The sequence below is a fragment of the Leucoraja erinacea genome, chromosome 27 (assembly GCF_028641065.1).
Source record: "Leucoraja erinacea ecotype New England chromosome 27, Leri_hhj_1, whole genome shotgun sequence".
Taxonomy (NCBI): domain Eukaryota; kingdom Metazoa; phylum Chordata; class Chondrichthyes; order Rajiformes; family Rajidae; genus Leucoraja; species Leucoraja erinaceus.
In genome coordinates, this window is record NC_073403.1 from 12,947,659 (window position 1) to 12,973,974 (window position 26,316).

Genomic DNA, 26,316 nt, shown 5'->3' on the forward strand with positions numbered 1-26,316 from the left:
GACCATTAATGTCCAGGATTAACTTTTGTACTTTTTTTTGTACATTTTGTTTGTGTCCATGGTCTTGACATCAGAGCTTCTTCTCTCATCTCAAGTGTCTGACTGCCACAAACTATGGAAGTGTCTGACTGCCACAAACTATGGAAGCAAACGGAAAAAACCATGTAGATATTGCCGTAGGGCAGTCCAGTCGCCGAAAAAATTGCCTAAGTTGGACAGGCCCATTAGTATGGCTGTATGATAACTCAAATTTCACTGTACTTTGACTGGTACATGTGACAATATACTGACCTTGAAAACCTTATTTTGTGTTCTGAATGCTTGGGTTTCCTCCCACATCCCACAGATTTGTTGTTTAATTGTCCTTTGTAAATTGTCCCGAGAGTATCATTAGTGTTGAAAAATCCTTTGTGATAGTGAACAGAGTTGATCCTAAAGAGAATTGTTCAGAAGCACAGCCATCTCTTTTGTTTAACCTTATATTAATATGCTGTTGCTGATGTACACTGGCCAACACATGGCTCAAGAATTTACAGCACTATGCTGCAGCCTCATCCATCCTGATAGCCTCTGTGATTTGGACATGGCAGCTTCCTTGGGTCATACAGAATGGAAACAGACCATTCTCTATGGAATAGAGGTGATCTGTACGAGAGGTACAGGTTTGCTACTGGGAACATTTAACTCAGGAGGGTTTAAAGAGGGGTTGAAGAAGGGTCCTGACCCAAAACGTCACCTATCCATGCTCCTCAGAGATGCTGCCGGACCCGCTGGGTTACTCCAGCACTTTGGGTCTTGTTTTGTAAACCAGTACCTGCAGTTTCTTGTATCCAGGGTTTAAACTAGATTGTCAGAGGGTCGGGATCCAATGCAGTATTGAGGCAAGTGGGAGACTGGAAGTCAGTACAGGAGGCAATGACAGCAAGGTCAATGGACAGGATAGGCAGGAGCATGGCAGGGAGTGAGGAAAGATAGTTGGAATAAATAACATTTATTTCAATGCTAGAGACCTGAGAGGGAATTACTGTAAACTGTCTACTAAAACCTCTACTGAAATCTTGTTACAAAGTTGAGGCAATATTATTGAGTGCCATGCCAACCTCCGAACAACTTCTAAATTGGGGCCAACTTTAGTGGGTTGGTCAGGTGCTTGCAAAAGTTGTTTGGAGTAAGTTGTTTGCAGGCAAAGGGACTTCCAGAAAATGGGATGATTTTAATAGTGGATAGTGAAAGGTATGCATGTTCCTGTTAGAGTGAAAGGCAAGGCAGGTAGGAGTAAGGAAACCTGGATGAGGAGACAAATTGAGGCTATGGCCAGGATAAAGAGAGGCACGAGTCAGATATAGGCAGCTGGTATCCCTAGAGCAGTAGAGGGGATTGAGCAGCATACTTAAGAAGGAAATTAGGAAGTCAAAAAAGGGACTTGAGGTAGCTCTGGCAGATACGTTTAAGGAGAATCCAAAGAGATTTTACAAGTGAATGGGTGATCGAAGGTCGGCGTTGACTCGGCGTGCCGAGGGGCTTGATTTGATGCTTTATTTTTAATCTCTAAGCTAAATCTAAGTATATTATGGGGAAAAGGGTAACGAGAGAGAATAGGGCCCGTTAGGATCCAAAGCCGTCAAATATGTATGAAACCCCAACAGATAGGCAATGAGCAATGTCCTCAATTAACATTTCTGCTACTTTTTAATCGCAGGGAAAGCAATGAAGGTCAAGGAAATGGGGAAAGTTAATGTTGATGACTTGAGAACACTCTGTATTCCAGCCATGGAGGTGCTGGATGCCCAAACATGTATGAAGGTAAATATATCTCCTGAGCTGATCATGTACATCCAAGAACACCAAGAACTAAAGAGCATTGGTTTAAGTTGAGAGAGGAAAGATTTAATAGGAACCTGAGGGGAACATTTTTCACACAGGGAAGAGTGGGTATGTGGAACAAGGTGCCAGGGGAAGTAGTTGAGGCAGGTACAATAACTAATATGTTAAAATCATTTGAACCAGTAGATAGATTGAAATGGTTTAGAGGGGTATGGCCAAAATGTGGGCATATAGGCCAACATCTATAGGCCAATATCTCGGCAACATGGACACACTGTATGATTGTATATGACTTTAATATATTTAGTTCTTACTTTGCCTTAAGTTTAGTCAGGGAGTTGATTACAAATCTTGCTAAAATATTGCTCGTCCATTCTGCCGAGGTTTTGTGGCTTTGACGGAAGTATAGGCTGTAGGCTTTGTCTTATAACTTGGAGTAGACAGTCTACCATGGAAGAGCGTATCCATAGCCCAGCAGCCAGGCCATGAGCAGCACTGGTAGAGAGTAGGAGCCAGTTAACTCTTTTATGGGTACACGATGGGTGCATCATTCTGCCACTCAATCACACCAATTCAAATTAATAAACAGATTTAATATTACAGTTCAGATTCAATTTTAATTGTCATTGTCAGTGTACAGTACAGAGACAACGAAATGCAGTTGAATGAATGAGAATGAATAATAACTGATTATTGTACAAAATATGTGGGAGGTGCACTCATTGACCTTTGCAGTGCAAGGGCGGTGCCTTGCCCGGGTCGTTGAGCTGGAACTGCGGTGAGCTGGGTCCGTTGCGGAGCTGCGGGTCTGTGGAGCGGCTGCGGGCGGCGGCGCTGAACTTTCCATCGGGAGCCTGGAATCTCTCGATGAGATTGCCAGTTGAGCTCCATTCGGCGCGGCCTCGTTTGCTATGGAAGCCACGGTTCAAGGGAGATGCGGCCGTTTCCATTTCCCAGGCCTCTGTACTGTACACTGACAATGACAATTAAAATTGAATCTGAATCTGAATCTGAATCTTTGATGACTTGAGAACACTCTGTATTCCAGCCATGGAGGTGCTGTGGATGCCCAAATTGGCCCGACTATGGGGGAACTATATCGGGGACTGATCATGTACATGTGAACACCCTCATAAAGAACATTGGTTTAAGTTTTTCAGAGTTAAGAGTTTTTAGTATTGGAACCTGAGGGGAACATTTTTTTTTTCACAGCTGCATGTGGGTATGCATAACAAAATGCCAGGGGCCTGTAGTTGAGGGTCAGGTACAATAATCTAATATGTTAAAGTCATTTTCTACAGTAGATAGATTGAAATGGTTTAGAGGGGTATGGCCAAAATGTGGGCATATAGGCCAACATCTATAGGCCAATATCTCGGCAACGTGGACATACTGTATGATTGTATATGACTTTAATATATTTAGTTCTTACTTTGCCTTAAGTTTAGTCAGGGAGTTGATTACAAATCTTGCTAAAATATTGCTCGTCCATTCTGCCGAGGTTTTGTGGCTTTGAGGGAAGTATAGGCTGTAGGCTTTGTCTTATAACTTGGAGTAGACAGTCTACCGTGGAAGAGCGTATCCATAGCCCAGCAGCCAGGCCAGGAGCAGCACTGGTAGAGAGTAGGAGTCAGTTAACTCTTTTATGGGTACACGATGGGTGCATCATTCTGCCACCCAATCACACCAATTCAAATTAATAAACAGATTTAATATTACAGTTCAGATTCAATTTTAATTGTCATTGTCAGTGTACAGTACAGAGACAACGAAATGCAGTTGAATGAATGAGAATGAATAATAACTGATTATTGGACAAAATATGTGGGAGGTGCACTCATTGACCTTTGCAGTGCAAGGGCGGTGCCTTGCCCGGGTCGTTGAGCTGGAACTGCGGTGAGCTGGGTCCGTTGCGGAGCTGCGGGTCTGTGGAGCGGCTGCGGGCGGCGGCGCTGAACTTTCCATCGGGAGCCTGGAATCTCTCGATGAGATTGCCAGTTGAGCTCCATTCGGCGCGGCCTTGTCGGCTCCGGAAGCCACGGTCTCGAGTAAGGAGGCGGCCGTTTCCAGGGTTCCCAGGCCGCTGAGAGGACTCTCCTGACGCCGGAACAACATCACCCGGCAAGAACGGCCTGGAACATCGGGCCTCCGTAGAGGCAACTGTGGAGGCCTCAATTGGACCGACTATGGGGGAACTGGGGTCGGGGACTGGACTTTGTGCCTTCCCTCATAATGGGAACCATTGTGGGGGGATGTTTTCATGTTAACGTTCTTTAGTATTGTCATGTTTGTATTCTTTTTTTTCTATGTGCTGCATTGGCATAACAAATTCCACCAGCCTGGCTGTGTGGTCATTAAAATCAATCAATCAATCAATCAATCAATCAATCAGATTCTACAAATGAGGCAGCACATGACTGAGCTGGGGCCTTTAAACTGGGCCAGAACCAACTCATTCAGTTTAGTGCAGCTCAGCTTCCTCAGCAGAAAATGCTGGAAGCTTTAAGCAGGTCAGGCATACAAACGTTCATAAGGTACAGGAGCAGAATGAGATCATTCGGCCCATCAAGTTTACTCCACCATTCAATCATGGCTGATCTATCTTTCCCTCTCAACCCCATTTTCCTGCCTTCTCCCCATAACCCGGCAGGCAGTATGTGTGGAAAGAGAAAGAGTCAATGTTTCTGGCCTTCCTCCCAACTGGGAAAGATATTTATTAACGATAAATAATCTTGGTAAAGTTCCAACTGTTTATTTTTGTTTGTTTTCATCCTGTTTAGCTGCCTGGTCTCCTCTAGCCTGCAATGTGCAGCGCTGGCCACTGGGTGTCAGCATTAGCTGTGGGTGAGCAGTGGAAGTCAGACTCTGCTGAAGAAAGTGGAAGGATTAAGCTGGAGATTCAATGGTGGTATAGAAGTGACAGATCCTCTGCCAGGAGATACGAATCAATGATGCCTGGCATGTGGAGAATGGTCACTCCTCTCACCTTAACCACAACACTCCCACTCGCTTTTCTCACCCACCTTGTCCCACTGGTTTATTCTTTCCTATGTGTTTAAGAAGGAACTGCAGATGCTGGAAAATCGAAGGTAGACAAAAGTGCTGGAGGAACTCAGCTGGTGCAGCATCTATGGAGCGAAGGAAATAGGCAACGTTTCGGGCCGAAACCCGTCTTCAGACTGTTGTAGACCCAAAACTCAGCTGCTGCACCCGCCGAGTTTCTCCAGCACTTTTGTCTACCTTTTATTCTTTCCTAGTCTGATCCCTTGCTCTCCCCTCTCTTCCTCACTTTCCCCCACCCTCAATCTGTCTCATTGCCTTTCCTCCCCCCCCCCCTCACCTATTTCTTCTATTATTTACTCTGCAAGAGTAGATCTCAGACAACAACCCTCAACCATAACAGGCATCACAGCTCAATCTACTCCCACCCGCCCACTAACACAAGGCCACAAAATGCAAGCTCAGGTAATCTATGCCCTTCCACACCCCATCCACTCACAGTGCCCCCCAAGCCCAGAGTTACCTTGGCTTGGTGAGAGTTATCAGCACCATAGGCATATACACAATGTGTTGAACAAACAGGGCAGCGTCTTGGTTCATAAGTTAATTTGGTCCATCAAATCTACTCTGCCATTCAATCACGCCTGATATTCATTTCCTTCTCAACTTAATTCTTCTGCCTTCTCCCCATAACCTTGATGTAACAGTTAGTGTTGTTGTCTGATAGCTCCAAGGACAAACATTGATCTCAAATGCTATTCTGTGACATTTGCTCATTCTCCCCATGTCCATGTGATGTTCCTCTGGGTGCTCTGGCTTCTAGGCTGTGGGCAGAGGAGCTTTTTCATTCAGGTTCGTGACCCAACTCATGGAACTACCTGAATTTTTAACATATTGTGTAAAAATATTATATAAATCATACCTGAAACTCGGCAAGAACAAAACCTGCACATTTTGTTTAAATATGACAAAAACGTCCAATTTTCCGAGTAGTAATTGTCCAATCAATGCACGTTTGACATTGAGGTCGGACACAAATTGACCAATCCCGCGCTTTGTTCTATGGTCGCTAGGCACGAGGACTCTGGGATCATGGCTGCCTCCTCATTACATCAATAGCAATAACAAGATTTCCAAGGATAAAGGTAATGCTAACCTTGCTGATCATTTTGTTTTTCAATTGATCTATCTTTATAAAGTTGTGACGTGAACTGTTAAATAGAAATGATAAATAACAAATGTACAGCTAGGGTTTGGGTTATGGTCAGTCGGTCGGGCTTGTCGGTAGGCCGATGGATGCTGTGGAGGATCAGTCGGGCAGTTGGTAGGCCGGTGGGTGCTGCGAGTGGTCGGCCGGCCAGTGAGTGCTGCGAGGGGTCGGTCGGGCTGTCGGCCGGCCGGTGTTGCAGCGAGCGAGCGGGCAGACTGACGGAGCTGGCGCTATGGGGGTGCTGAAGGCGGCCCGGGCGGCGTTCAAGGCAGTGCTGCTCCACACCATCATCACCATGATGATCCAGAAGGGCATGCTGGCCGACGTGGACTCGCTGAGCGGCCACACGTGTGGAGCCCACAGCCAGTCCCAAAGCGGCTTCAGCCGTGGGCATCTCTGGAAGGGGGTGAGTTAGGGTTAGTATAGAGTTAGGCATTTTCCTCTCAGTGGGGTCACTTGCATTTTTGTCTACACATCTGCAGCAGTCATTCAAAAAACACACACAATGGGGATTCAGTAAACGGTGAACATATATATATATAGAACCCAGATAGTTTAAATGTCCTCACCCATTAATTACTGCCCATGGTGTAATATCGGCATGTGCTGTCACTTTTTTTTTAAGAATTAATGGAACTTTTGGCACTGACAGATGACTTGAAAAAAATCTGAAGGTAGACAAAACGTTGATGACACATTTTTGAGTTAACATAATCCTCCCATAAGGGAACATCTCCAAAACTGGTTGTAAGCAAAACGCACACACACACCCACATCTGTTAATTATCTCTTAATCAGGGGTACAAGAAATGAGGAGAGGGGGAGTGGGATGAATGTGATTAGTCCCCTGAGGGCCAGCATGGAGCCAAAGGGCTGAATGGCCATTTCTATCATTAGAACTATTTTATTATGGTTGTTTGATTATGCTTCTTTGCTTTGAGGACTCACTTATTTCAGAATGGAGAGTACTGAGAGTTGTATGAAATGTTCATCACCTGCAGTGTCTGTATAACTAAGATAATGTGCCAGCACTTATTCATTTCCATTTTGTTTTGGAAAGCACTTGATTTAACAAGACACTGCGTTATGAGCACTTGGATCCAGCACTTGGATTTTGAATGGGTCTGTTTCTGACAGCAGCTGATATTTTGCCTTTAACGGGAGAAACAGGAAGGGATAAATAATCCTGATTTAGTTCTGGATTGCTGGACCGTCCCTTCCTTCTTTGTTGTTTTAGAGTGTGTGATAAATGTATGTTTCAGTGTTCTTTAGCTGGTTTTATGTGGGGAGGGAAAGAACTCTGTAACATTCTCTTACATCGACGGAGATGCGATTATTTTCCATATCGTGTCTCCGTCCGCACTGAGGCTTAACATCGTGGAGTTGGCGGCCTATGCAGGAGACCGACTTCGGGAGCCCGCGGGATTTAACATCGTGGAGCTCACCGGCTGCGGGAGCTTCGATCGCCTCGACGGCTGGTTCGACTGCCCCGATCACGGGCGGGAGAAAAATGAGGGAAGAAGATTAGACTTTATTGCCTTCCATCACAGTGAGGAATGTGGGGAATCCGCTGTGGTGGATGTTTATGTTATCTTTTATGTTGTTGTGTGTCTTGTTGCTTTTTTGTTTAGTATGGCTGTATGGTAATTCGAATATCACTGGGCCTTAATTGGTACATGTGACAATATAAGACCTTTGAAACCTATGACATTCAAGAAGCGAGGGGACCAGTGCAGAATGAGAGAGCAACAGGTTCAAATGCAGAATAAATGGTCAGGCTCAAACATAGAAACACATAGCAGCATGCACAGGAGCAGGCACACATGCACAGGCACGCGCACACAGGCACATGCACATATACAGGCACAAGCATTCAAACAGGCACACACCCACACACACACCCACACACACACACTAACACAGGTGCACATACACACACAAAACGTGCATATGCATGGATGGTTTATTGAGTAAAGGCAGGTTAAAGTGTTATTTCCTCATCAGTGTCACACTGAGGTACTGCATGTTCAATTAACACAATCCCCTGAGTAACAATCCATCAAAGGTTTGTTCATTACACAATAGTAATGAACTTCTTGTCGATAAGTTCATTGTAATTTGTTCTACATCATTCTCTGAAAGGCACATAGCGGCCTCCCTAGCAGGAGCTGTGGGAGTCCCTGGGACATTAAGAGAAATGGTGTTATGAGGAGCAGATCTATCAAGGCACAGAATAAATGGGAGCTGCTCAGAATTAGTATATGATTCTTTATTCAGTGATTTCTCGATCTCAGTGAAGATGTCAGGAAGGACAACACGAAGGATGGGCACCTCCTTACGGTGTGGAAAGAAACCTGCTGGAGCCATTCCAAGCAGGGGCGAGTCACAGAGAGAAATTGCCAACAGCCTGGAAGTAGAACACCTGCTTGCTGTCTGGGTTAGAGGTATAATGTGATGTGTCGGATGCAAGGATAGAAAGAGAGAGATAAAACTAAATAATTTCTAACAGATTTAAGAGAAATTTGAATGTATTTGCAGTTGAGTTGGATGCTGCTATGAGCCAGCTGTTTTTAGGTAGGCACAAGTTATATCTGCAATAGGTTCACAGGCAGCTTCAAATGTTACTGCATTTACTTTACAACACTACCTTTTAAAGGATTTATATGGATTATTCTCAGTGGCGTGAAATTAAAACCTGGACTAAACAAGGGGTACATTGTCTCTGTGAACGTGTCTCTGAAGGTGTATATTCGATTCATGTAGTCAGCATTGTAAAAGGCCACATGCCCTCTGTCGTAATCAAGATAAACTCCAATTATTTGCGCCCGATACCCTGAAAAGATGACCACCTGGGGCTCATCATTTGCCACGTAGTGTCTGTTTCTTCTCTCCAAAGTCCACAAGCCATCTTGAGGTGTCAGCGAGATTGGTGACTTGCGTTCCACAGACTCTTTAGTCACCCCTATGATCCAGCCGGTTTTGCATCCCACATAGACCTCCCAGTAGTGTACTCCCGATGACAAGCCTTGCTGGGCCAGGACAAAGGGGTGGATGACGAATCGCGAGCTGGTGTCGGGAGGCTTTGTCAAACTTTGGCTGAAGATGACGTTGGTCATGTTGTTGAAGATGAGAAGGTCCCGGTGTGCAGTCTCAGGATCCAGACTCAGTGGCACTGCCAAAGAATGGAGAACAGTGTTGACAATGAAAAGAGGGAAATCGACTCAATCATTGCATTAAGATTATGGAATTTAACCAATTGAAGAATTTAAATTGTATACAATTCAACTGTTGATTATTACCGAGCTCCAAAAAGCCAGATAAACCGTACCTTTGCAATAAAAACAAACTTCTAAAATTTAAGCTTATTTCAGATTCTACAGAATATAATTCACCCAGTTCGACCAATGGATCTTTCAGTACAATTGTTCTGCTGTTTCAATTTAAAATATCATAGTTCCTCTCATTTTTATCCCCTTGCCTTTCATTATGTCTTGTAGACTAGCTTTGCCAATAGTGAAACAATCAACAAGTGGGAAGTGTGCGAGAGTCACAGAGAGCGTGAACTATAACGGATTGTCTTGGGCAGGCGGCCTGTTAGTGGACACTCCTACATTTATGTTGTCGGCCAATTTTGAAATGATGCTTCCATGTCCAAATCCAAATCACTGGCTTCCACTCCTAACATCCAAGCAATCCCAATTCATCTTCAGAGTAGAAGCAAGGCACTGCAGATACTGGTTTACCAAAAACATACAAAGTGCTGGAGGAACTCAACGGGTCAGGCAGCATCTATGGAGGACATGGATAAGAGATATTTTGGGTCAGGACCCCTCTTGGGAATGATGGTGGTGGAGGGTGGGGGAGGGAAGAAAGATGGAAGAGAGGAGGATCAGGTTGGTAATAGGTGGATACAGATGAAGGGTTTCATTTTGATAGGCAGATGGGTGGACAAAGGCCAGAGATGAAAAGTCAGAAGGACAAAAGGTTTGAAGAGTTGTGAGTTGTGTAGAGGAAGTTAGTTAAAAGGGGAGGGAATAGGTACACATTAAGGTGGGGCACAGTGACAAGAGTGGGGGGATGGTGGGAGAAGAAGAGAAAGGAGTCTGGCAGTTCTGTGAAGTTGGAGAAGTCAATGTTCACAGTATCGGATTGTAGGCTACCGAAGAAGAATATGAGGTGCTGTTCTTCCATTTTGCATGTGGCCTTCCTCTGGCAATGGAGGAAGCCAAGGGCACATAGGTCAGTGTGGGAATTGGAAGAGGAGTTAAAATGGTTAGCAACCGGGAGATCCAGTAGGCCTTGACGTGCCGAGCGTAAGTGTTCGGCAAAATAGTCGCTGAGTCTTTGCTTGGTCTCGCCAACGTGCAAGAGGTCACATCGGGAGCATCAGATGAGGTTAGAGGAGGTGCACATGGACCTCTGTCTCACTTAGAAGGACCACTGGGGTTCCTGGATGGGAGTAAGGGAGGAGTTACATGGGCAGATGTTGTATCTCTTGCGGTTGTAGGGGAAAGTACCTGTGGAGACAGTGGTTTGGATGGGGAGGGATGAGTGAACCAAGGAATGGTGGAGGGAGTGGTCTCTCTTGACCTGGCAAAAAGGGATGGGGATGGGAAAATCATAACTGGTCGTGAGATCATGTTGGAGGTGGCGGAAATGTTGGAGTATGATGCATTGGATGTGGAGGCTGGTGGGGTGAAAAGTGAGGACCAGGGGAAGTCTATCCTTGTTCCGTCTGGGGGGAGGAGGAGTGAGAGCAGAACTATGGGGCACATAGGAGATACAGGTGAGATATCCATCTAGGACAGCAGGGGGGAAACCACATTTACTGAAGAAAGAGGACATCTGGGATGTCTGAGAATGGAAAGTCTCACCTTGGGACAGATGTAGTGGAGACGTAGGAAATTAAGAGTGGGGGATAGCATCTTTGTGTCATGGTGGGAAGAGGAGTAATCCAGATAACGGTGGGAGTCGGTGGGTTTGTAGTAGATGTCAGTCAATAGTCTGTCACATGTGATGGAGACAGAGAGATCAAGAAAGAGGAAAGAGGTGTCAGAGACATTCTAAGTGAATCTGAGGACAGGGTAGAAGCATGGATCCAGCAGAGAATACGGTAAAGTTGTGGTCCAGCAGAGGCCGGGGTGAGTGAGGCCCTTGAGTTGCAGGGAGACGGAGTGAGGGCCTACTCTTATCTTGTTATCTTAGTGATCTTTCAATCTCTGTTGCTACATCCTTCTGCTGTGCCCAAGTGCCTACAGCAGACATTGTATTCAATCTCTCAAGAACTTGCCCCTTCCTCTATCAGAGACTTCCATCAGTCCCACAGCCTTGCCAAGATGTTGACATTTCTTCCATTCTGGCCCAGATTGCTTTGGCCCCATCACAGCTGGCTGTGCCTTCAGCTGCCCCGGCACCAAACTCTGGAACTGCTCCTCTGCCAACTCCCTCTCAGAGCCCACGAATAGGGAAATTATATTTCTCCCCTCAAGTCTGTTCCAAATTCAGTGAGATCCAGAATGATTTGTGGCTCCACTCCATTTATAAATCTTTGTCCCAGCATTTATCGCCTTTTTTTATAAAAGAGTTCCAAACATTTACCGCTCTTTATACGTGAAAGTAAAAGACATCTGAAAAACCTGTCTCCAGATTTTTGTGCCCTTCTGAAACCCTAATATTTTCCAGTTCTAACTGTCTAAGCATTCAGTAGTTTTTCTTTTCCTACGCAACCAGTTCCTTCTTAATATCTTGAAAATGTCTAATCTGCTAACATTTGGTGCAAACAATCTTGTTTTATAACTTGTTCTAGCAACTTAATCCAAGGAAATACCAAGCATAAATCTAAGTGCTTTTAAAGGCAATTTACCCTCCGTATGATGTGCTGCCCTGAAATATATGCAGTGGTCATATGCAGTGAGCCACGATTCTGCCCCTCTGTACACTGTTCCTTTGGATATTAATTCATTATTCCATTGCTTTGTTGATTATTATCTGCATCTGTTCATTGTACTGTAATATTCTCTGTATGTAGATGACAAAATCTCTTTTGACCTCCATTATTTATAGCCAAAGGTTAAGTGTTAGAAACATAGAAACATAGTAAATAGGTGCAGGAGGAGACCATTCAGCCCTTCAAGCCAGCATCGCCATTCATTGTGATCATGGCTGATCATCCCCCATCAATAACCCGTGCCTGCCTTCTCCCCATATCCCTTGACTCCACTAGCCCCTAATCTCCTTCTCTTTTCTATTCTATTCTATTCTATTCTATTCTATTCTATTCTATACTTTTTAGATCCAAATTACATAGCCTAACATTTAAACCCATTTGCTTGTTATCTCTGTAAATTAAAGCTTTTGTCTGAGTGTTTCCAATGCCACTTATCATTGTCTCATTAGCAAATATTGGATATGTGATTTCCCGACCTGTCCATCTAAATGTTTAATTCACCACGTTCAAATTATCTCTGACTAAGCTGCTGGTCAAAAATTAACACTGGAATTTCTTTGATGGGGTGAATCTGAACTTCATAGTGACTATATAATGTGCATTTAAACAATCCTCCTGCCTTTTAGTTATACGGTCATAGAAATACACAGATCACAGACTAATGTCCTTTAACCCACCAGTCCATGCTGACTAGTATCAAGTACCCATCTATGCTAATCATTTACTGGTACTTGATTTGGAGATCTCTATGCATTGGCAAGTCAAGTGCTTGTCTAATGAAGAGAGCACCTGTCTCCGCCGCTCTCTCGGGCAGTGTGTTCCAGATTCCAACCACTTCTGGGTAAAAAATCTCTCCCTCAGATCGCCTCTAAGCCTCTATCTCCTAACCTTCAACCTGTACCCTCTAGTTATAGATACACCCGCTATGGGGAAAGGATCCTCTAGTATCTACTCTTACCATGCTCTTCATAATTTTATCCACTTAAGTTTCTGGTTTCTGATAATCCCTATCATGGCATCTAGAAGGAGCAGGTAAGCTGTCTTTTGTTATAAATGTTTCTTATTGCTTGTGTGATGGATGTGTGTGTCACTTGCAACATAAGCCCAAGCAGGGCCACAGATTGCTTCATATGCATGCATTTGTGAATGGAGCTAAACAATCTCGTCTGCCTGTAGAAACAAGGAACTGCAGATGCTGGTTTACAAGAAAAGGCACAGAGTGCTGGAGTAACTCAGCGGGATCTGTGTGCTATTTGCAACTTATAACAAGAAACACGAGCACCAGGAAACACTTATAACAAGAAACAGCTGAACTATAGACCTTCAATGTAAACACAGTTGGTGTGAGGCTAGAGGGAGGGCCACTGAGTACCAACAACTCAACTGTTTTCTTAAGATATTATTTTCTTACCGGGATTAAAGCCGATTTCATGGACCATTTTTTTCCAGGAACTGTACATCAATAGGAATTTGTACTTGGCACTGTCCAACATCACAGACACTTTTTGGGGATTAGAAACTGCCATTTTAACTCTAGAAAAATGGATTTAAATTTAAGTTTCTGTTTGGTCAACTGGGATACATTCATTTTAATGGATAGCCAGTTATAAAATGGTTACCTTTCTTGTATTAGTTTCATGTTCTGGAAAGAGAAAAACACACAGTGTTAAGTTCACCATGTAGGTTCATGGGTCTGTAAATTGCCAATATTGTGTAGTGAGTGGGTGTGAAAGTGGGATAATATAGAACTAGTGTGAACGGGTGATCGATGGTTGCCATGGACTTGGTGGGCCAAATGGTCTCATTCCTTGCTGTGCCTTTCTTAACTAAACTAAAAATCTCTGAACTAAACTACAGGAGGATATGCATAGACAGATGAAGCTTGCAGATTTATCACGGCCCAATATATTTCCAGCTTTCTTTTGTTTTAATAATTTTATTAAAAGCCATCCTCCCCAAAATGTTGACAATTCCTTTCCACCTCACATACGCTGATCCACCCACTGAGCTCCCCTTGCAGATTGTTTGTTGAATCAGTTTGTGAGAGTGGGTGGCAAAATACTTAACCATTAGGAATAGTATGGCATCTTCTTGCATCAGCTCCTCACTGACTACTCGAATGATATCTGATAATGCAGTAGATTCAAAGTCCAGCTGTATGATTATTTCTTGCAGCACAGTGAAGCGCTGCCAAGCTTCATTGTGCAGTTCCCGCATAATGCTTTCCTCTTCCATCCTCAGGAACTCGTGAAGGCGCACAAACACCTGCCTAATGTGTTGCTCCGTCATTGTCACATCATCCTGGAGAAAGGGACAAGACGGTGTTGAAATCAAGAGTTGGGAGGAAGAGGAAGCCAGCGTGTGCATGGAGGAAAGGGGCGAGGTTAACAATGAGACAGCAAGGAGACATTTTAGACAGGTACAAGGCTTAGAGAGAGATGTGCCAAACGCAGGCAGGTGGGACTAGCGTAGATGGAACATCTTGGTTGACATGGGCAAATTGGGCCACAGGGTTTGTGTCCGTGCTGTTTGACTCTAAGATATCGCAGCTTCTGATAAAATCTGATTATGCTGGATAGGGTTCAGAAAGATTCACCCTGTTGTTAATGGAACTCGAGGGCTATAAGACGTTGGATATGCTTGGAGTTTCTTTTCATGGTGTGTCGGAGGCTGAGGGGCAATCTTACTGTTTATAAAATCATGAGGGGAATAGACATGATGGACACTCACAATCTTTACACTAGGATAGGGGAGTCGAAAACTAAAGGAGATAGGTTCAAGGTGAGAGAGGCAAAGGGACCTGAGGAGCAATTTATCGCAAAGGGTGATACGTATCTGGAAGATGTAGAGAGGGTACAATGGTAACATTTAAAAGATATGGAACATGTAAAGACCCAGTCACCACAGAATGTGAGCACGACTTTTGCAGGCCGTATACAACAGAGTAAAGGATAGTTTAGAGGGATATGGGCCAAACTCAGGCAAATGGGGGAACCAACTCAGTTATTAACCCTGTTTTCATTGACATTTGAGTTGGACAAGTCTATGAAATTCTCAGTTGGATAAAGATTGCTGCCTAACCAGTTTGGCTCAGATCTCCAAATTAACTGCCTTAACAAGGTGAAAGGATTTTGACGGGGCATATAGCTAGAGGAGCCTTTGTCTGAGCTTTTAACTTTGCATGTTGGCTGTTGTACTTCCAGCCCAGCCATCAACCAAACCGAATGGATGAAAATGCCATTGCCCATTGGACGATGTTGAACCTATCAGCAATTTCTCCCTATGTCTGATTTTTTTAAACTGATAAAGACAGTGATTAGTGATTAGTGATAATATTTCTGGGAGTTTTTGGTAAATGTTGAAGTTGGAAAAGATCATTAAATCTTCTTGAGCTTCTCTTTTAAATGAGGTTTTGTTTGATCCTGCGACTCATCCACTTTCCCCTAAAGCCCATATCTGTTAATTTCGTCCGATTGATGTGCCCACAAATCAATCAGATTTTGAATATAATTGATACCCAAGAATCCAGCCTGCTAGTCTAGAAAATTCTAAATGTTTACAACCCACTAAAAAAAATCTTGTCATCCCTAATGAGTATGGCTGCCGGACGCTGGCACGACTAGCTGCCACTGCTCTCTCTCCAAATTACATATTATTGCTGGATTTGTATATTTGTGGTTTGTTTGTTTTGACTGTAAGGAGTCCTTGAGTGTCCTGAAAGGCGCCCATAAAGTAAAATGCCCATAAATAAAATGCATTATTATTATTATTATTATTATTATTATTATCTTAACACTGTAGCCAGATTCCCTGAGGAAACAGACTTTTAACTTCTTCTCTGAGAATATTGGATGTCTCAATGAAATCACCACTAATTCTTCTCGGGCTGCATGGTGGTGCAGCTGGTAGAGCTGCTGCCTCACATTGCAAAAGACCCTGGTTCGATCCTGATCTCCCGATGCTGTCTGTGTGGAATTCTCCCTGTGACCACGTGGGTTTCCTCCCAACGCTCCAATTTCCTCTCACATCACAAAAAGGTGTGGATTTGTCGATTAATTGTCCTCTGTAAAGTGCCTTTAATGTGTAGGGAGTGGATGAGAAAGTGAGATAACATAGAGCCGGTGTACACAGGTGATCAATGATCAGTGCTGACCTGGTCGGCCAAAGGGCATGTTTCCATGCTGTATCTCTAAACTAAAACTAAACTAAACTCTTGTGGGCATAGTCCAGTCTTACTCGGTTTTCCCTCTTCCCAGAATCAATCTTGAAGCTCTGTCTCAGAAGCAAATATATGCTTCCTTGGGTATGGTGACAAGAAATACTTGATATCACTTTCAAAATATTTCTGACAGAGAATATGACTTCAGGCATTTTGGTTAGGCGACAGATTAGGTTTAGTTTATTATCATCAGGTGTACTGAGGTACAGTGAAAAAACTTTATTTTGCATGCCACTCTGATGTAGTGCATTCCCAGACTATGTTTGGATCAATAAGTAAAGAAATGCTTCAAATTCCATTGTTACAATTGTGAAACTCAAGTTTCATTAAGAATCTGGAGTTAGATTAATCCATAATGGGTAAAATTCCTCACTGTCCACCTATCTAAGCCATGATCATTCTGCCCTACACTCTCAGGCCCTCCCTCGACCTCCACCACTCCAAGGAAAAGCATCTTTCTAAAATCCAAGTATTCACTATAGTTTAGAAGGGTGAGGGGGGATCTTATAGAAACATATAAAATTATAAAAGGACTGGACAAGCTAGATGCAGGAAAAATGTTCCCAATGTTGGGCGAGTCCAGAACCAGGGGCCACAGTCTTAGAATAAAGGGGAGGCCATTTAAGACTGAGGTGAGAAAAAAACGTTTTCACCCAGAGAGTTGTGGACTTGCGGATTTCCCTGCAGTGGAGGCCAAATCACTGGATGGATTTAAGAGAGAATTGGATAGAGCTCGAGGGGCTAGTGGAATCAAGGGATATGGGGAGAAGGCAGACACAGGTTATTAATTGGGGCCGATCAGCCCTGATCACAATGAATGGCGGTGCTGGCTCGAAGGGCTGAATGGCCTCCTCCTGCACCTATCTATGTTTCTATGTAACCCAGTCTCTCCTCATAACAGAACCGTTATATCTCGGGTAACCTCTGATAAGTCACTCCTGCACCCTCTCCATTGCAACCACGTATTGTGGTGACCAAAAGAATGCACACCATACTCCAGCAGTGACCTAACTGAAAAGGCCTGAAATTGATACCAAGCTGTAGTTGCTGCCCAACCCTCTCATCGCCATGTTGTGGAAAGATAAGTAGAATAGATTGCACCATTGGACCAGACACAGTGAATGATAGAGATTCCAGTAGTAGTGAGATCTGTATAATATGTGGGACCTTCTTATTGAAATCAAAGGACTCTTTGGTAAATAAGTGGTGAAGAAGACACACTTGCCTTCATGATCTAGTACATAGAATTTAAGAACAGGGAGATATGGTATTTTAAACATATATACAAAATTATGAGGGAATAAGATGGGGTAGGTAATACGTTTCCCCATAGTTGAGATATCTAAAACTAGTGCCTAGGTTTAGAATAAGATGTAAGAGGTTTAGAGGCGATCTGACGAATCAGTTTTTCAGCAGATGGGAAATGGAATTTGGAAAACTGCTTGTGGCTGGAGGCAGATACACTCACCATATTTTGTAACGCCACTAAATGAGCACTTTAAATACCAACGCAGAAGGGAATGAACCAAGTTCTGGTAAATGGGATTGTGGTGGATGGGTACGATGGTTGGCATGGAAGTTGGGAGCTGATGGACTTGTTTCTCTTTGTGCGGCTCTGACTATATTGATAGGTGGATTAGCTCATCAAAGGCAGATCACGAGTCTTTGAGCCACATCGTGATTCATGTGTGGCCAACCATACATCAATGTGTGGGTCCCTAACCAGTCTGAAGAAAGGTCTCAACCCGAAATGTCACCCATTCCTTCTCTCCAGAGATGCTGCCTGTCCCGCTGAATCACTCCAGCATTTGTGTCTATCGTGATTCATGTTATCTATTAGATCAGGCATTGGCTCAACCTACAGCATGGTGGAACATCCGGACAGGTAATTGACATCATTACTACATAGTCCTAACAGCTGGGGCCAGGGTCACATCACGTTAAATACTCACGGACCATCAACAAAGTCATGTTGTCATCATAACTGGACTTGATTATTTGGTGATGGATGTGCTTCATTTTCAATAATTCCAGAGTTGTGGACAGTTCTTTCTGAAACGAAATGTTGCACATTAGATCTAAGTAATCACGGCAATACAAATGGCATTTGTAAGAACTTGTATCAGGGTCACAAGATTGGAAAATTATGTTTAAGAAAGAACTGCAGATGCTGGAAAAATTGAAGGTAGACAAAAATGCTGGAGAAACTCAGCGAGTGAGGCAGCATCTATGGAGCGAAGGAATAGGTGACGCGTTTCGGTTCGAGACCCTTCTTCCGACTTCTTCAAAACTCCTATGCTCTGTTGCGCAGAATTGCAAAGGGACTACTGCAGGACGAGAAAATGCCTGCCCTGACTCCATCTCTAAATCACCAAGACTACAGAGGAAAGTGAAAGAACTTACCTTGTCTTCACAAGATAAAGCCCCAGTCAAGGATCACCCCAAAATAACCGCTCCACTAGAGCCTGCCTCCGTTTTGTATGCTGCTAGGAAAAATTACTACTTTGAAACTTTACATTTGTAAAAAATAATACACAAAGTGCTGGAGTAACTAAGTGGGCCAGGCAGCTTCACTGAATGTGGATAGGTGATGTTTTGGGCAGGGACCCTTCTTCAGCCATTTCGTAGGTGGCTGAGTTCCATCCATTTCTCTACCATTTTGGCAAAACTGTGATCATTTACCTCCTGGGAAAGGTGGAGGCCTGAATATCATCATCACCCTGTCTGTATCTTCACTCTTCACCCTGCCTGTATCTTGGTGTTGCTGTCTGAGTGCGGGAGAAGGCTACACATAGATAACAAACAACAAGGCAGATGGTCTACACCAGTAACCTTTAACTCAGCATAAAAGGAAACCCTGGGAATTTGATTAATTCTACCATCTTCTCAATGTGTCCAGGGAGATAAGAGATGATCAACATGAGTCGGTATCATTGTAAGATTGCCCATAAAATAAATTGGCTGGATTTGTCTTGTCCATCTTTTGTTCTCGATGCCAAGCAATTTGTTGAGCTCAGGAAGATTTGGTCCAAAAAAATTATGTAGTCCCAGTCTGCCTCATCTGAAATTCCTGGGAACTTCAGCAAAGTCAAAGCAGATGGGATATTCTTAGAACATGAGATGGGAGCCCATTCAGCTGAAACAGCATGCCTAACCGGGACAAAAGAGCAGACGGATGTTAGTAGCTAATGAATGAGGTCTGAGCATGCAGAACTGGGATTTGGAGCAGAACGGAGAGCTAGTTTGTGGTATGATAGATATCAGAAAGTAGGGCAAAGGCAGCTGCTTAGACAGATGGAAGGTGTGAAATGGGCCCAACAGATCAGTACTGCCAGGGGCATCATTGAATGTATATAACAAATTGTTGGCATAAGGTGTAATACCAGGGAGAACGAGCAGATAATTAACATTGGACACTTTTAAAAGTAATAACAAAGTATGTCCAGGAAGTTATATTAATGCAATCTAAACTAAAAAATAAAATATAAAACATCCCAAAAGCAAAATAAATATGATAAATGCTTAGCACGACTTTTAGACGGAAAGTCTTGACAAATCTCATTGATACTCTAACACCTCTGGTGTAAAACATTGTTCTGCCGACTTTTAAGCTTTGAGCTCAGAAATCTGAGCTGACACCTGATTGCAATGCTGAGAGAATCCCACATTACATATGTTCTTGTGGCCCCCTGGGGTGATATTCCTTCTCTTTGATGGGTGCCCCTTAATGTCCAGCAGCAGAAGGACCCTAGACTGTGGTCCTCCTGATCAAAGTATATAAAATTATGAGAGGCGTAGAGAGTGTGCAGTCAGATATAGTTTAAATTGGAGCCATGGTCATTAAAGGTCCTGTTCTTGTCCTGTACCATGTTCTATGTTCTGTGATTGTGAAAGGCATCGTATAAAAACGGAAAATAAAATGGATATTGCTCGGCATACTCAATGTCAGGCAGCATCTGTGGAAAGAGAAACGGAGTGACCTTTCAGCGTGATGTCTTCATCAGAATCAGCCAAGCATTTCCAGCATTTTCTGTTACTATATCAGATTTCCAGCATCTGCAGTTTTATTTTTGTTTATCAGTTTAAAAGGGCAATATTTATAAAATATAAATATTTTGAGCCCTGGACTCCACCCGACCATGTTACCTTGTAGATTCGAGCAGCTTCACTGATGGGGAAAACCTGATGGTTTACGTGCTTATTTGAATCCCTGCAGATAAGACAAAGTAACTCCTGGTCATCCTCACAGAAGAGCTTCAGCTTCTCCTTGTGCTGAGGACACATGTCGTAATCCTTTGGGTAAAATCCAAGTGAAGAAGCATCTGGGCTCACTGACCACAGGAGCACAATTACAGAAATGAGGATGACAAGAAGCAGGAATCCAAAATTGTTTTCTCCACATGCATCTGCTTCTTCTGAACTGTCTTTCTTTGATTGAAGAATCTCAACAACGCAGGCCAGTGTCCGATTAGTTCTCAAGATGCCTGAGGAATACTGTCGACAAAGGGGACAGATGGACGTTTCCTCTCGATCCCAATACTCTGTTATACACGGTCTGCAAAAGTCATGCTCACATTCTGTGGTGACTGGGTCTTTAAATGTGTCCAGACATATTGAGCATGAGAATTGGCTTCTGATGTCTTCGACAGACATGGTGGTGTGACGTTGCTGCAGGTTTAACAGCTTCTTGCCGCCTCAGTCTTCCTGCTGCAGGTCTTTCAGTTCCAACATTCGGCAAAACTTGTTCCTCCTGTTCACATAAAGATGAGACAGACACTCAGTAAATGTGTACAATTAAATTGTCTGCCTTATGCTAAGCCCACATTACCCTGACTACCTCTGATTATACAAACCTTTTTGTCCAAGTATCTTTTAACTGTTGTTATTGTACCTTCCTCAAATACTTCATCTGGCGCCCCATTCCATCCATCCCAGCACAATCTTTATGAAATCTGTGGTCCAAGTTGTTTTACCAAGAAAGTGGTAGGTGCCTGGAACATGCTGACTGTGGAGAAGGTAGAAGCAGATATGATAGCGACATCTAAGAGGCATTTAGACAGGTGCATGACAGGCAGGGTATAGAGGGATATAGTTCACGTGCAGGGAGATGGGGTTGGTTTAATTTGGTATCAAGGTCGACACAGACACCATGAGCTGCTCTATGCCATAGACTCAGAGAAATACAGCACAGAAAGAAGCCTTTGGCTCATCATGTCCATGCTAACCATCAACCACTCCTTTACACAAATTGGTATTGGTTTATAATTGTGATAGACACAAAAAGCTGGAGTAAAGGGCCTGTCCCACTTGGCCGCCATTTGCTCGCCATTTACGCGACATCGTCGTCGTGTTGAGACGCGCGGTTAGCGTGTGGGCCACGCAGGACGGTCGCATGGAGAAGCGCGGAGGGGTATGGAGTTGCGCGCAGTATTGCGTGGGGCGGCACTCCAGGATTTTGTAGAGCAAAAAATCTTTGCGCGCCTCTGGCATGACGTATCGCGTACGCACACGGGTATTTTTCGGTAGCACACAGGCGTCCTGACCTCGTACGTGTAGCGCGTGGTGACGCATGATTACGTCACCGTGCGTAACCATGCACCGCCGCACGCCGCCCATACGCAGTCAGCCGCAATGAGGAAATAATTAGGCTATAAGCATCAATGCTTTCAGAGTAATGCCTTCAGAGTAACACCTTAATAAGTATTTTTGACACATCCTTAGTTAAGGATGTTTCAAAAGTTAACATCCAGGTAAGGATTGCAAATTGTATATCCTTATAGAACACTAGTAACCTAATTAGTTTATTTTAAATAACCACCAACAATTTTACTAATACCATTTAAAAAAAAATTGCAGACTAATTCTTAAGCTGAGTTCAAACCCTCAAACAGCTATAATAGAATACAATTTTGTGTTTGTTGGGAGTAATTCAGAAAGTTTAAAAGTAAATGAATTTTTCCAGCAAACAATAATTTTATCAATGTTTCACTTAACAAATAATGTCAATACGCTGACTATCGACTTGCAGAGCAGATCAAATATTTGAAGGCGCATGATGACGGGGTGATGATGCACACGACCGTTGCGTGTCAGTCACTACCGGCCTGTCGCGTAAATAACAGCCAAGTGGGACAGGCCCTTAACTCAATGAGTCAGACAGCAACACTGGAGAAAGGGAATGGGTGATTTTTTTTTGGTCCAGACCCTTCTTCAGACTGAGAGTCAGGGGAAAGGGAAAAAAGAGATATAGATGGTGATGTTGAGAGACATAGAACAAATTAATTAAATACATGTAAAACAGTAACAATGGTAAAGGAAACAGCCCATTGAAGGGTTTTGGGCCGAAATGTTGCCTATTTCCTTTGCTCCATAGATGCTGCCTCACCCACTGAGTTTCTCCAGCATGTTTGTCTACCAGTCCATTGTTAGCTGTGTGCTAAATGAGAATGAGTACAGACAATGAGACTCAACAAGACGACTTTGAAGTTGGTACGACTTGGATGGGGAAGGGATGGAGAGAGAGGGGTTACTTGTAGTTAGAGAAATCCATATTCGTACCACTGGGGTTTAATCTGCCCAAGCGAAATATGAGATGCTGTTTATCCAATTTGCGTTTAGCCTCACTCTGACGATAGAGGAGGCATAGGACAGAAAGGTCAGTGAGGGAAGGGGAACTAGTGTTTGGCAACCGGGAGATCAGGTAGATCCAGGCAGACTGAGTGAGGTGTTCAGCGAACCAATCGCCCAGTCTATGTTTGGTCTTGCCAATGTACAAGAGTCCACACCTTGAACAACGGTTACAGTAGATGAGGTTGGAGGAGGGGCAAGTGAACCACGGTGGCGCAGCCATAGAGTTGCTGCCTTACAGCGAATGCAGCGCCGGAGACCCGGGTTCGGTCTCGATTACGGGTGCTGTCTATACGGAGATTGTACATTCTCCCCGTGACCTGTGTGGGTTTTCCCTGAGATGTTCGGTTTCCTCCCACATTCCAAAGACGTACAGGTTTGTAGGTTAATTGGCTTGGTAAAGGTAAAAATTGTCCCTCGTGGTTGTTAATGGGCGGGGATCGCTGGTCGGCGCGGACCCGGTGGGTCGAAGGGCCTGTTTCCGTGCTGTATCTCTAAAATTAAAACTAAAACTAACCTGAAAGGACTGTCAGGGTCCCTAGACACAGTCGAGGAAGGAGGTATAGGTACAGGTGTTGCATCTCCTACAGTTGCAGGGGAAGGTACCTGGGGATAGGGTGGTTTGGGTGTGAAGGGATGAGTTAGCCAGGCAGTTGCAGAGGGAATGGTCTCTGTGGAATTGTATCTAACTTTGGTCGAAACCAGCATCTGCAGTTCCTTCCTACAACTCTTGGTTTATTATTGTCACCTGGACCAAGATTCAGTGAAAAACTTTGTTTTGCGTGCTATGCTGGCAAACCACACCACAATCCCACTGTAATCCCATTTTTTCCTCCTTACATTCCCATCAACTCCCCCTCTCTCATGAATCTACCACTGACATACTCAACTAGGCACGATTTACAGTAGACAATTAATCTACCTAGCTGCAGGTCTTTGGGATGTGGGAGGAAATTGGAGCACCAGGAGGAAATCCATGCAGTAACAGGGAGAACATACAAACCATACAGAGAGCACCTGAGGTCAGTATTGATCCTGGGACTCTGAAAGGTGACATAATAGTCGCTGTTATGAAAATAAAGCTCCATGTGAGGGATTTTTAGAAGGACGGTGGGAGAGGTTGGAAATGATTATAATAAATTGCAGTGATTCACAGTCAGGGGTCGGCATTGCCATCCTTTGGGAATGGACACTATGCAGCTAAGAGTGTGGATCAATTTGTGAGATTCATGGCTGCATGCTCCTGCTGCGATGTGATTATTTCCATTATCGAAGTAATTTGGCCAACGTAGCGAATGGTTCTTCAGCTGGAAGCTCGCTGAGGCTTGCTCGATGGGAAATATAACCCATACAATTTCCCATGCTCAATGGGAAATATAATCCATACATTGAAGTGACTAGGACACTAAAGAGTGAAGCCCAGCACAGATTAGGGGAGCAGCACCTCATATTTCGCTTGGGTAGTTTACACCCCAGCGGTATGAACATTGACTAATTTTAGAAAGCCCTTGCTTTCTCCCTCCTTCCCCTTCCCCTTCTTAGTTCTCCCACAAGTTCTACTGTCTCCGCCTATTTATCCATTCTTGGAGAGACCTTTGGGGACTACATTGAGCACTGTAATTTTGTAGCCGCTCAATACGTGGTGACTCTTTGCATACTGTGTGTGTGGCATGCAAAACAAAGAATTTCACTGTGACATGTCACATGTGATTATCAATCAATCAATCAAGGTTGGATGTGTGATTTAAAGCAGTCCTGATATTCCATATCACACATGACCCTACATGGGCTGTAAGTTTGTGTAACCTGTGAAACCTTTGGTGTCGCGCATAGATTTCACGTCTTCATTTCAACTACTGGATGTGGTGGTTCTCAGGGCTGGCACAGTGGTGCAATTGGTAGAGGTGTTACCTCACTGCTCAATGCTGACCTCTGGTCTGGGACAGTAACAAATTGTGTCACTGAGTTGGATGATCAGCCATGATATTGGGATACTGAGTTGGATGATCAGCCATGATCATATTGAATGGCGGTGCAGGCTCGAAGGGCCGAATGGCCTGCTCCTGCACCTATTTTCTATGTATCTATGTGTCTGCCCTCTTGCCAGCTCTTCATGGTGAAGCAGCCAGCAGGCACAGGTTAGATGAACACTGTCAGGAGGATGGGGAAAGATCTGTATGATGATGCAGTTCAAATCATGACATCGTAACCACTCTGCACAGAGTCAACATGACAGGATTGGACCCTTGGATGTTTGGACAGTGTAATCAGTCCCACTAGTGTACCAGCCAACAGGAACTAAATGTCAGATCCTTCTATTCTGGTTGTCTGTGAGTGGGCACTGAAGCATCAGGTTTAAAATAATCTTTGAGCGTGGCTTCATAAATTATTGATATGATTGAGCCTTTTTGATCAGCTTACAACCTTGGCTGACTAACTCAGTAATGCCTGCACCTTAATCTTGAAATACTATACCTGCAGAGATTGTGCTTGAACTTCCTGAACGTCAGTTAGCCGAATGGATTTCTGCAGACAATGAACTTAAAAAGCCCATGGAATCCAATGTGATTGGTTCTGGTGGCGACTCTTTGGATTATGTTCTGATCGGAGGACCAATGATAGGCAGATGGAATAATTCTGGTCATTTGCATGTCACATAACGTTAAACTTAAGTTCACTGCGTTGGATTTTGGGTGAGGATCGCTGAACCAGATCAGAGGCAGGCAGACAATGTGGGTGCAGGACAGATAGTTTAGCCAGCTCAAAGGCACCTAAGTGAAGGCAGGCCAGGAAATTGGATCAAGGACAATCATGTGATGAGCTAGTGGGATTGTGAGGTCACACTGGGTCTGCCCGCAGGGTTTCAGTGGGTGCTTGTGGTGGGGGAGGTGTTGGTTGGGCTGTGTGGCAGGACGGGTGGTGCTTACTTGAAGTTTTGTGCATTGAGGAAGATGTGTATGACAAGGCCGAGCGATCTCTTAGAGATGTGAGGCGCGGAGTGTACATGTTGGGAAGGATGTGTGTATGCTTTGAAAAAGTTCTGTCTATTGGGTATGTAAGTAATGTTTTTTTCAATGCATAGAGTCACAGTCACAGAGTCAGTGGGTTTGTAATAGACGTCAGTCGATAGTTTTTTTCCTGTGATGGAGTTTTGCAAATGGATAGTGTGACAAAGAAAGCTCACCATTATTGATCAGGGCATGAATATAATGGCAACTTTTTGGACTGAAGATGAGTCCCGACCTGAAAAGTTATCAGAATGCTGTCTGGATGAGGCGGTATTAACTACAAGGAAGGGTTGAACAAACTTGGATTGTTTGTTCTAGAACAGTGTTTCTTAAACTATTTCAATGGCATTCACCCTTGAGTCTTTATCACCAAATTTCATTCACCCTCGACTAAATTTTCTGATGTATTTTGGTAATTTTCGTCTTATTCTCCCTTGTGTATAATTTTATATATAATTTATTTTGTCACATGAGCAAAAAA

General features: G+C 43.8%; 1 protein-coding gene and 1 long non-coding RNA gene across 3 annotated transcripts; one reads left to right on the forward strand and one right to left on the reverse strand.

The window, feature by feature from the left end:
• The first annotated feature begins 1,380 nt into the window (after nucleotides 1-1,380).
• LOC129710223 (uncharacterized) lies at nucleotides 1,381-14,359 on the forward strand. The gene is made up of 3 exons (XR_008725649.1): nucleotides 1,381-1,803; nucleotides 5,898-5,969; nucleotides 14,223-14,359. It is a non-coding gene; the product is annotated as an uncharacterized LOC129710223 (long non-coding RNA).
• LOC129710222 (nuclear factor 7, brain-like) lies at nucleotides 6,941-26,316 on the reverse strand. 2 transcript variants are annotated; one of them, XM_055657064.1, is made up of 8 exons: nucleotides 25,303-26,316; nucleotides 21,054-21,205; nucleotides 20,347-20,950; nucleotides 18,157-18,252; nucleotides 14,049-14,282; nucleotides 13,601-13,623; nucleotides 13,393-13,514; nucleotides 6,941-9,206 (listed from the first exon to the last, which is right to left on the reverse strand). In XM_055657064.1, the coding sequence occupies exons 3-8, from the start codon at nucleotides 20,851-20,853 to the stop codon at nucleotides 8,665-8,667; spliced, it is 1,524 nt and encodes a 507-aa protein (XP_055513039.1). In that variant the 5' UTR covers nucleotides 20,854-20,950; nucleotides 21,054-21,205; nucleotides 25,303-26,316; the 3' UTR covers nucleotides 6,941-8,664. The 2 variants fall into 2 exon arrangements, with proteins under 2 accessions (XP_055513039.1, XP_055513038.1); XM_055657063.1 differs by lacking the exon at nucleotides 21,054-21,205.

Coding starts and splice junctions, on each gene's coding strand:
- LOC129710222 (XM_055657063.1), bottom strand. CDS start 20,853: ATGTCTGTCGAAGACATCAGAAGCCAATTCTCATGCTCAATATGTCTG. Junction 14,283..18,156: donor ACAACATGACTTTGTTGATG/GTCCGTGAGTAT, acceptor CCCTTTCTCCAG/GATGATGTGACAATGACGGA. Junction 9,207..13,392: donor TGAAATCGGCTTTAATCCCG/GTAAGAAAATAA, acceptor ATTCTTTGGCAG/TGCCACTGAGTCTGGATCCT.